Source organism: Peromyscus californicus, unplaced genomic scaffold (genome assembly GCF_007827085.1).
Source record: "Peromyscus californicus insignis strain IS unplaced genomic scaffold, ASM782708v3 Scaffold_8__1_contigs__length_139910024, whole genome shotgun sequence".
Taxonomy (NCBI): Eukaryota; Metazoa; Chordata; class Mammalia; order Rodentia; family Cricetidae; genus Peromyscus; species Peromyscus californicus.
In genome coordinates this window covers 580,749-591,958 of record NW_026294606.1, presented here as the reverse complement: position 1 = coordinate 591,958, position 11,210 = coordinate 580,749, and the positions used below count along the sequence as shown (strand labels likewise).

General features: G+C 48.2%; 1 protein-coding gene across 2 annotated transcripts; it reads left to right on the top strand.

The window, feature by feature from the left end:
* Positions 1-449: 449 nt before the first annotated feature.
* On the top strand, positions 450-9,823 carry Cdk20 (cyclin dependent kinase 20). Of its 2 annotated transcripts, none has more exons than XM_052727655.1 (8): positions 450-743; positions 1,005-1,169; positions 4,259-4,447; positions 4,634-4,755; positions 4,909-4,971; positions 5,539-5,662; positions 5,967-6,122; positions 6,501-9,823. In XM_052727655.1, the coding sequence occupies exons 1-8, from the start codon at positions 669-671 to the stop codon at positions 6,696-6,698; spliced, it is 1,092 nt and encodes a 363-aa protein (XP_052583615.1). In that variant the 5' UTR covers positions 450-668; the 3' UTR covers positions 6,699-9,823. The 2 variants fall into 2 exon arrangements, with proteins under 2 accessions (XP_052583615.1, XP_052583616.1); XM_052727656.1 differs by having other exon boundaries at positions 452-743; positions 1,056-1,169.
* Positions 9,824-11,210: the final 1,387 nt, after the last annotated feature.

Genomic DNA, 11,210 nt, shown 5'->3' with positions numbered 1-11,210 from the left:
TAGATGAGGATGACCTTGCCAAGTATTGGGACTGCATACGTACTTTAGTGAGACCAGTTTATGTGGTACTGGGAATCGAACCAACGGCTTTGTGCACTCTAGGCAAGCACTTCACCAACGGAGCTTCATCCCCAGGCCTAGTATGAGTATGCTCTTTTAAAAGGTACTTGAATTCATGATGCCTAGTGGAGAGACCAGAGGCCCAAGTGATTCTCCACGACTCAGCTCTGGGCTTGTCTCCAACACTAGCTTGAGTCAGTTACAAAGAGGCTCATCTGCAGCTAGTGGCAGACTAGATCTTTGCATTGGGTACTCTTGCCTTCTTCTGGATGTCCCCCGCCGGCCACACCTCTCTAGCAGAGGCCCCGCCCCTGAGCGCGTGAACACACCCTTCACTTGCGTGGCCCTGCCCCTCCCGGCCGCACGCAGTAGCGTTTGTCACGTGGCGCCGTGGCAGGATTTGTAGTTAGGTCATTCTCGGGTGACTGCCGAAGGCTTGGAAAAGTGCTGCCTAGCGGGGATGCACATTCCTGACTGAGCTCAGCGTGGGTCTTTCCGGTCACGTGCTGTGCAGAGCAGCTGCTAGACACGTTATTGCTAGGCAACGCTTGCACGCTCTGTCCTGCGCTGGATCCCCGCAGTGGAGGATCTGGGCGCCGCTGGCTGACATGGACCAGTACTGCATCCTCGGTCGCATCGGGGAGGGCGCCCACGGCATCGTCTTCAAAGCCAAGCACGTAGAGGTGAGGCCACGCCGCACGCGCTGTCCGAGGGGTGCCCGCTGCGTTCTCCAGCCTCAAGCCGCGAGCTGCGGCCTTTCAGTGCTGAGACGTGCCAGTGCGCGGGCCTCAGGGGTCTCTGGTTGCTTGTCCGGATCCCTTCCGTGGTGATCCCACTTCCAGCGGCGGGACTGAGGGAGCGCATCCCCTAGCGGACGGTTTAGATATTCCCGATCTAGGGGCGGATCTCTCTAGGTATCTTGTTCCTGGTGTGTTCTCTCCCAGCCCTTCCTTGCTGAAGGTTTTCTGGCAGTGTCTGCACTCTTTCTTGCACAGACTGGAGAGATCGTTGCCCTCAAGAAGGTGGCCTTGCGGCGGCTGGAAGATGGCATTCCTAACCAGGCCCTAAGGGAAATCAAGGCTCTGCAGGAGATCGAGGACAGTCAGTATGTGAGTGGGGCTGGGCTCTGGTGGGCAGGCTGGGCTGCGTGGGCAAGACGGTGGGCGGCAGGTTCCAAGATAGCTTCTTGCCCTCTTTCACTCATTTCCATCCCTCCCTAACACCTACATACACTTTAAAGGATTCGCTTCTAATCCCCACTCTGCTCCTGCCTGCTTACCCCTTATTAATGCTCCCAGGTCCACTATTTGCCTGAGTACTTCGCCCCTCCCCCCCGGCCCCCCCCCCCCCCCCCGTTCTCATTTACCTACTCAGTGCTCACACACTCATTCATTATTTCCCTTTATTTTGTGATTTCTTTCTCTCCTTTCCTTCTTGTCCCCCCTCTCCCACCTTCCTGTTTTCCTTCCTTCTCAATGCTAGGCAGGTGCTGTGCTGCTAAATTATGTCCCCATACTAATTTCTCAGTAACTTGTACCCGCTGAGCCCCTACTTTGTTCTCCGGGCGTGTTAAAGGCTTTATGTGTGCTCACCTGAGTTCTCCCTGCTTTTCAAAGTAGGTTTCAGGAATTTGTTAAGCAAGGGGAATGTTTCATTTTCAGCATCAGTTCATAGGTCCTCAGCTATCCAGTGAAGACTTTGGGTTGAGTACCACTGGTAGTCTTTCCCTGGGGTCTCCTAAAAGTCCTGACCTGTGCACAGGACCGGTGACACTGAGGAACTGGTCCCAGTCTGTTTCCTGAGAACATTGTGTAATGGAATCAGAAGGAGGTCACACACCTGGTGTACGTCTGTGTGCTAGTGTGTTGTGAATTCTGGTGGTGTGTGTTTCAGGACTGACTGTAGATGAGATATATTTTCATTTCTTTTTTTTTTTTTTTTTTTTTTTTGGTTTTTCGAGACAGGGTTTCTCTGTGTAGCTTTGCGCCTTTCCTGGAACTCACTTGGTAGCCCAGGCTGGCCTCGAACTCACAGAGATCCGCCTGGCTCTGCCTCCCGAGTGCTGGGATTAAAGGTGTGCGCCACCACCACCCGGCTTATATTTTCATTTCTTATTCCTTTATAATTTGTGTACTATCTGAATGTAGGTGTATGTTTTAATTTGTCCAATGATTATTTACTATAAAAAACCCCAATAAGATGTTTCTGTTTTGTTGCTGTTGAAAATTAAAGGTCTTTCCAGACAGCCTGTGTGTGGGACAGGGGTGCAAGGTCCATAAGGATACTGATGATTGCCAGCCATCTGAAGTTGCCATTTTAATTAATTAACTAATTAATTAATATTTAATTTTATGTGTATGAACATTTTGCCTGCATGTATGTGTGTACAGTGTGTGTGCCTGGTGCCTATGGAAGCCAGAAGAGGGCATTAGATTCCCTGGAACTGGAGTGATGGATGGTTGAGAGCTACTATATGGGTGCTAGGACCCAAACCTGGGACCTCTGCAAGAGCAACAAGTACTCTTAACCACTGAACTTTCTCTCCAGCCCAAAGTTTTCATTTTAAAAAATGCACTAGGGGGTTGGGGAAATGGCTCAGTGGACAGTGTTAAGCAGGTGAATGCCAGGTGGACCTGTGAGTCAAATGTTTGTAAGGTACTGGACGGGGGATCCCTGGAGCAAGCTGGCTAGTCAGACCAGTGTATTGATGAAGCTCTGAATTCAATAGAGACATTGCCTCAACAGATAATGTGGAGAGCAATTGCAGACGACTCCTGACTTCAACCATGGTTCTCCACATGTACACATATACATCCAAACACAAAGACATATGTAAAAAAAATAGATTTGTCCCTAGCCTTTATCGTCTTCTTCACTAACTACCACTTCTTAGGTGTCCCTTCAGGGACTAGCATCTGTCTAGGTTCCAGGAGCACAGGACAGAACAGAAATGTTCATCAGCTGGATGTTGTGGTTTACACCTGTAATCCCAGCACTTAGGAAGTGGAGGCAGGAGGATCCAGGTCATCTCATGCTACATAGTGAGTTCAAGTCCTTTTCTCCCCACTGTTCCGAAAAGACACTTATTTTCTTGTCCCTCTAGCCATCTCTGCTAGCCTTAGGGCCTTGCTCTTTCTGCTTTCCCTGCTCGACCTGCTTCCTTGACATCTGCATAACTGGCCCCTTTCCCAGGCCTCCCCCTGACCAAACCCTTCTAATAAAGTATACACACTTCCTTTGCTCTCTCACAATCACACTGCCCTCTATTCCTACACCTTACAGAACCTAAACATATATTCTCTTTGTTATTTATGGTCATTTATTCCCCCTTCTGTAAGTTCCTCTGAGTCCTTGCATCCTAGCTCGCTGCTCTGAGCAGCCTGGGCCTTAAGACTTTGGTAGCTACTGTGTGTGATGTATCTTCATTGTCCCAGTCCCAGGGAAGATGTGATTCCTGGTTCTGTCCCCAGGGTGCTGGGCTTTAATGTTCCTAGAGGAAATGGGTGACAGTTGGTACTTGAATGTGCCTCTCCAGGTGATCTGCAGGTGAGTGGGCTGGGTTGAGCAGTGGGTTGCTGCTGCCCACTAAGTGACCTTCTGACCTTTTCCCTGATTATTAGTGGAGAGATAAGAGTGGAGACCACCTTGTCTCTGGATAGCAGAGCACCATGAGCCCTGAGTTCCCTGGCTATCTTTGGTTGCCTGGCCCTCTGTCAGGGCCTGGCTGATGGTACTGCTGGTGGTGGGGCAGGAGCAGAGGAGGTCTGGAGGTGAGTCTAGAGCAATGGTTCTCAACCTTCCTAATGCTGCAACCCTTTAATACAGTTTCTCATGTTGTGATAACCCTCACCCATAAAATTCTTTTTTTTTTTTAAGATTTATTTATTTATTTATTATGTATACAGCATGTATGACTGCAGGCCAGAAGAGGGCACCAGATCTCATTATAGATGGTTGTGAGCCACCATGTGGTTGCTGGGAATTGAACTTAGGACCTCTGGAAGAGCAGTCAGTGCTCTTAACCTCTGAGCCATCTCTCCAGCCCTAAAATTATTTTCATTGCTGCTTCATAACTGTAATTTTGCTACTATTATGAATCATAATGTAAATATTTTTGGAGATAGATGTTTGCCAAAGGGGTCGAGACCCACAGGATGAGAACCACTGGTTTAGAGGCTGACAGGATTTCTTCCCCCAGGTGGTGCAGCTGAAGGCTGTGTTCCCACACGGTGCAGGGTTTGTGCTGGCTTTCGAGTTCATGCTGTCGGACCTGGCAGAGGTGGTGCGCCATGCTCAGAGGCCACTGGCCCCGGCACAGGTCAAGAGCTACCTGCAGATGCTGCTCAAAGGCGTTGCGTTCTGCCACGCCAACAACATTGTGCATCGGGTCAGTACCAACATGGGCTGTGGTGGGCTAGAGTGAGCAATCCTTGAAGAGGGTGCAGTCAGAGGGTCTTAAGGTAAGCAGCCAGGGCTGTGGCTTTAGAGGAGATGGTGGCCTGGCTGCCTCTTTCCCTGTTCTGAAACCCTGTCTAGGTACAGGGGAGACTGATGCTTCCTTTTGTATGCACAGGACCTGAAGCCTGCCAACCTGCTCATCAGTGCCTCAGGCCAGCTCAAGATAGCTGACTTTGGCCTGGCCCGGGTCTTCTCTCCAGATGGTGGTCGCCTCTACACACATCAGGTGGCCACCAGGTAGTGAGTGGGGCTGTATCCCTGCCAGTCCTCTCACTGGGGAAGAGACACCTCTGTACCTTCTGTCCAGGCACGGGCTGTGAGGCTGGGATGAACTTGTAGCTTCTCGTCAGAACAATAATCCACTTGTGATCTCAAACCCTTTTCCCCCAGGTGGTACCGAGCTCCTGAGCTCCTATATGGTGCTCGGCAGTATGACCAGGGCGTCGACTTATGGTGAGACACTTGGGGTAGATGAGGTGATGTGTGCCATGGGGATGTCCTCTCTGGTTAGACTAGTCTGCACAGCTTGGGATCTATGTTCTTCACCCTGATGTTTTTGAGTTTGTTGGGGGAAGGTTAGGAGAGTGGTAGTCTCAGCAGGAGGCTTCTGGGAATGGAGGGTGAGGTGGTCTGAGGTACAAGGCATGTAGTATGTTTAGGTATCTGATTTGAGGATAAGACAGTGGTGAGCTAGAGTGAGGCTTGTGTCCCTAGGTATGAAGGCTCAGCATTTTGGGGGACTAGGGAGATAGTTTGTGGTGTTCAGAGGTCTAAGGTTTGGGTTATTTTGCATTTCTGCCCCCCAAAATGGAGGAGGAGCTGGATGTCCCAGACATGAGGCTCTAATTGTATTGGAGCTGTCAGGGGCTGCTCTGTTCTAGAACTGATGTCTGTGGGGGAGTAATAATGGCTGCACTAGAAACCTCTGGACCTTGACCCTGGCATGAGGTGTTAGTGCTGTTGTGGGTAGCTTGATCATCCATGTGTGAGATGTCCAATTGCTTAGATCTGTATCCACAGGGCTGTGGGCTGCATTATGGGAGAGCTGTTGAATGGGTCCCCCCTGTTCCCTGGAGAAAATGACATTGAGCAACTCTGCTGTGTACTTCGCATCCTGGGCACCCCCAGTCCTCGAGTCTGGCCGGTTAGTAGCAGCCATTGCTGGGGAGGGGGCAGGTTTGCTCCATTCCCCAGTAGGAAGTGACTCCTTATGCAGATGTCCCAGGGCCCCAGCCTCCCTTGACCAATGAAGATCACTTTCTTGGCCTTGCAGGAGGGCTAGGTTTTGTCTGGGTAGCATTTCAGCAAGTTGGGCAAGGAGCAGGCCTCAGAGAGGGTGAGAGGGGCTAAAGGAGAGCATGTGTGGGTGATGATGAGCCTTGACCTGAGTGCATCGGGGATGGTGAGACGGGGGCTGCTCTCATTGCCTTTTCCTCTTCTGGGCTCAGGAGATCACAGAGCTTCCTGACTACAACAAGATCTCCTTCAAGGAGCAGGCACCAGTACCCCTGGAGGAGGTGCTGCCTGATGCCTCTCCCCAGGCCTTGGACCTGCTGGGTCAGTTCCTCCTCTACCCTCCACACCAGCGTATCGCAGCCTCCCAGGTAAGGTTCAAGGTTGTGGTCACTGTTCTGATACTCTGCCCTCAGTAGCCATGGGACCCTGCCAAGTCAGTGACTCTCAGCATCTGTGATGGGCTGGAACCCCAGGAGATGGGACTTTACAATGGGGTGTTTTTCAGGAGGCTTCAGGAGAGTAGTCAGTGAAATAGCTACACAACAAGCTATCATTACTGCTAAGGACATACTGTGCGTTTTGCCCCTTCCTCTGTTGGCAAGGCTTTTAAGCTCACTGCCATGTTCCCAGCTGCTGGAACTGTGCTCCAGACAGGCACACAGGCAAGGTTTGCTGAGTCAACTGAATGATTCTGGGGGCAGGTAGTGACTGGATTTCTTCTACTGACCCTTATTTGCTACCCTCAGGCCCTTCTGCATCAGTACTTCTTCACAGCTCCTCTGCCTGCTCATCCATCTGAGCTACCAATTCCTCAGCGCCCAGGGGGACCTGCACCCAAGGCTCACCCAGGCCCTCCCCATGTGCATGACTTCCATGTGGACCGGCCTCTTGAGGAGTCACTGCTGAACCCAGAGCTGATTCGGCCCTTCATCCCAGAGGGGTGAGATGCTCACCCTATCCTGCCGCTTACCCCAGGAGCACCTAGACAGCCATTCCTCTGCCTCTTCCTTATTTGCCTCCATGGCCTCCCCAAGGCTATACACACCACACCTTGTCCTTACTCCTTAGCCTGGTTGAGGGCTGGGCTGCAGGAGGCAGAACTGTGAAGATGTTCTACCCAGCAGAGAACAAGACTCACAGCCTCCAGAAACGACTAGCTGTGTCCTTACCCAGGACTGCCACTCAGTGGTGTCACCTGCCTTGGAGATGGTTCTCCAGGCTCTGTCTCCTGCTCAAGTACATTGCTATTAGAGCGTCACCTGGGGAGGCACAGCTGGGAAGGCAGGCTTGCTATGGTTTGGTTTCCAGAGTACTCTGAGCCAGGATTTGAGATTCATATAAAAGCCCTGAGTATTTCTGCCTGTTTCTATTAGGGAAATTGACAAGAGTGGCCCCTTAATTCATAGGGGTCAGTCACCCAGAAGGTGCTTCCAGTCAGGGCCACTTTGGTCCTGAGGCTTCCTGTGCCATCCATGTGACTTGAGTGCTCACCAGTCAGGGTCTAGAAGTTGAGGCCCAGAGATGGCCAGTCTGGCTCCCAAAGCACACTTTCCACATGTTGGTGGTTAGTCAGTTTTTCTGAAGGATAAGGGTGAGCCAGAGGCTGCTGTGAAGATTTGAAGCAGGCATTCCTGGAATTCATTCAGTAAATAAACTCCAGTGTAACTCAGCCAGCTTGTTGATTTCTGTTTCATAGGAATATAGAAAGATGAGTCTAAAACAGTTCTCAACCTTCCTAATGCTGTGACCCTTTAATACAGTTCCTCAGGTTGTAGTGACCCCCAACCATAAAATTATTTTCATTGCCACTTCATAGCTGTAATTTTGCTGTTGTTATGAATCATAATGTAAATATCTGATATGCAGGATATCTGATATGAGATCCCTGTGAAAGGGTCGTTCGACCCCCCCCCCCCCAAGGGGTCATAACTCATAAATTGAGAAACACCAGTCTAAATGTTACTGAGATGTCAAGGACCAAGAGGAGGGAGCAGACAGAAGATGTTGAGAGGACTTGTATAGCAGATAGTAAGACTTACTACAAGGTTATATAACAACTAAGACAGGATATTGTTTCAGGAATTGATTAGACTCTTAACTATCAATTATTCAGATACCTAATAAAATATGCTAGTGGTTATGGCATATACCTGTAACCCTAGCACTCAGGGGTCTGAGACAGGAGGGTTCTCAAGAGTGGAAGGCCACCCTGGGCTACAGTGGGAGATCCTGTCTCAAAAAAAGGTGTATATGTGTATATATGTATAAATGTAAGCATGTATATAATATACACACATAGGAGACACGTTATATTCTTAAAATGTTTGTTTTAGACCTAACATGTATTGGTTGTTGTGTGAGTATAGGGGACACAGAGGTGACTAACAGATTTACACTATACTGTGCTCAGAAAATCTTGATGTTTTCATAATCCAACCTCCGTTTATTTCTCTGGTCACGTCTTTGTAGACTCTAAGGTTAGTTGGGCTCCATTAGTTTCTTGTAGCTCTTATGTATGCACACGTGACAACTTGTGTCTGGATGCTGTTTGGAAACAGTTAAAGGTACAGGTTGATAAAAAGGTAGTCCATTTGGTGATTTACAAGCTGGTGCCTTCAGTGATCTCTGAAAAACCTTTTCTAACTCCACATTGCACAGTGATAACCAGGTATTCAGGCAAATAATAAAACCAGCAGAACACTAGCTCTCAACAGATGGTGCGACTACCACACTTGGTACTTTCTAGAGTAATACGTAGAATAGAGTAGGCAGTATTGAAAGCCATGTAATACATATGACAAAGCACAAATATACAGTAGGATCCTGTACAGTAGGATGTTTCTCTCTCCCCCTCCAAAAAAAAAAAAAAAAAAAAAAAAAAAAAGAAAGAAAAAAGAAAGAAAGAAAAGGTTTTATTCAATTCAGCTTGTTCTTTTCAAGATGAGATGATGAGCCTGGCTTTGAACTCCTTTTGTTAGTGAGATGACTTTTATAAGTAAAAGAATTAAAAAATGTGGTATAGTTTGATGTCAGAGTAGACAATTATTAGGGATAAACTTTAAACTCTATAATGAGTTGAAAAATTGCTACATATGTATGCACACAATACAGATCTTTTTCCTCTTTTTGATATTGAGTCTTATGTAGCTGAGGCTAGTGTCAAACTCATTATGTACCCAAGGTTAGCTTCAAACTCACTGCGTAGTCCAGAATGGCCTTGAACTCATCCTGCTGCACTTATCATGTGCTGAGATTGCTGGTGTGAGCTTCCAGTTCTGGATTGAGCAGTGCTGAGGATTGAACCCAGGGCTTTGTGCATACTGGACGTTCCAGCCCTTTCTCTGAGGGCTCAACAAGGCCTTGCTGTCTAGTCCATATTGTCCTGGAACTCATGCTTCCTAGCCTCTGGTGTAGCTGAGTTTACAGGTGGATGCCACTGCAGCTCACTTCAGTTTTAGATGTGAGCAGTGAGAGAGCTAAAAATAGACAAATCCACTTTCAAGGTTTAAAACTGGGTCTGGTATGGCTGCCAATGGTGGCATACAGTTTTAATACCAACACTTGAGATGCAGAGGCAGGCAGATCTCTGTGAGTTCAAGGCCAGCTTGGTCTACATAGCAAGTTCCAGGCTAGCCTGGTCTACATAGTAAGACCCTGTTCAAAAAAAAAAAAAAAATGTAAGCATGATAGGATTAATGGCAGGCAAGACATAAGAAGATTGATATGTGTGTGTGTGTGCGCGTGTGCGCCAGTACATGTGTGCCTTAGCACATGTGCAAAGCTCAAAGGACAACTTTTCAAGAGTTGGTTTTCTCCTATCATGTGTGTCCCAGGGATTGAGTTCAGGTCATTAGGCTGGGTGACAAGTGCCTTTACCAGCAGAGCCATTTTGTTGGCCCCATGTATAGGGTTTATGCAGATATTTCATTCACATAAGGGACCTGAGGATCCGTAGACTGACATCTGCAGGGTTCTGGAAGCAATTCCCTGTGCACACTCATGGATGACTGCATTTTACTACAGTGCCAAAGTACTTGGTGGATTTAATAAAATGAGACATTTGTTTGTAGTGCTGCCATTATATTGAGTCACAATATTTCACAGGCTATTTTTTGTCTCCAGAGGGGAGCTGATTCACACCCTGGTTGTGTGAATTTGAGGAATTTCCAGAAATTACCTGCAAAGTCCTTACCCAGGACCGGGAAGTCTTCCGTATCTGGAAACAAATGTTCATGTCGCCAGTTCACCAGGAGGCTTCATCCAGGTGGAAGATTTGCCTGTGACCTGGTTCCTGGTCCCTCTTCATTACTAACCTGGGCACTAAGGATGGGATTCCAAAGCTATCTGCCATCTTCCACCCCAGCCTGGCTGAGACATCCCTTTCATTTGGGAATTCTTTCTTTCTGGAGGCCTGGAGCCCCACCTACATCCACTCAGCAGGTGCACCTGGCCCATTATAGCTAGAGTTTTCCTGCCTGGCCCACAGTCAGGACAAATCTCTCTCACCTGCCAGGCCCACAGCTGCTCAGACCCGACCAAGTAAACACAGAGACTTATATTGCTTACAAACTGTATGGCCATGGCAGACTTCTTGTTAACTGTTCTTACAGCTTAAATTAATCCATTTTTATAAATCTATACCTTGCCACATGGCTCGTGGCTTACTGGCATCTTCACATGCTGTTTGTCATCTTGGCGGCTAGCAGTGTCTCTCTGACTCAGCCTTCTACTTCCCAGCTTTATTCTCCTCCTTGTCCCGCCTATACTTTCTGCCTGGCCACTGGCCAATCAGTGATTTATTTATTGACCAGTCAGCAACACACTTGACATACAGCCCATCCCACAGCAGCCCATCCCTGGACTCTTGAGAGAATCCCAGCCTATCCTCAGCAGGTGGTCAGAGGCTATGCTTGGGATTGAGGAAGCTCTTTAGAGGAGTCTTTTCTCTGAATGGAACTTGAGAGAGACAGCATCTTTCTGTCAGGTTTTAAGGGTGTAGAGGGACTGGAAGAGTAGCTGTCCTCCTATGACAAGAGCAAGCCTAATATTAGGCTTCAGGGGTAAATGAAATTCATAAAGAGAATAAAATTGAAAGGAGAAAGAAAGTACTAATGACTTTATGTGCTTGTGAATGGCAGGAACTTTTAACAGTGGGAGTAGGTCTCACCATTAACAAGGATCTAAGACAGGAGGAAAAAAGAGAAGAGAAGAGAGAGACAGAGACATAAACTAGCTGACCTCTGGCTTTTTCCTCTGGTTGCTTAGAAATAGTCTGTCTGGTCTTCAACTTCACACCTTTCTCTTCCTTCATTCTCTAGAGCAGAGAGGCTTCATACAGGTGACAGATTGGCCTATGGCTCCCGGTCTCCACCACTGTTTTGTGACACTGTTCCTGAGGATTTAAGAACAAACATTTATTTACCCCAGCTGGGGAACCAACAACAGACCAAGATACA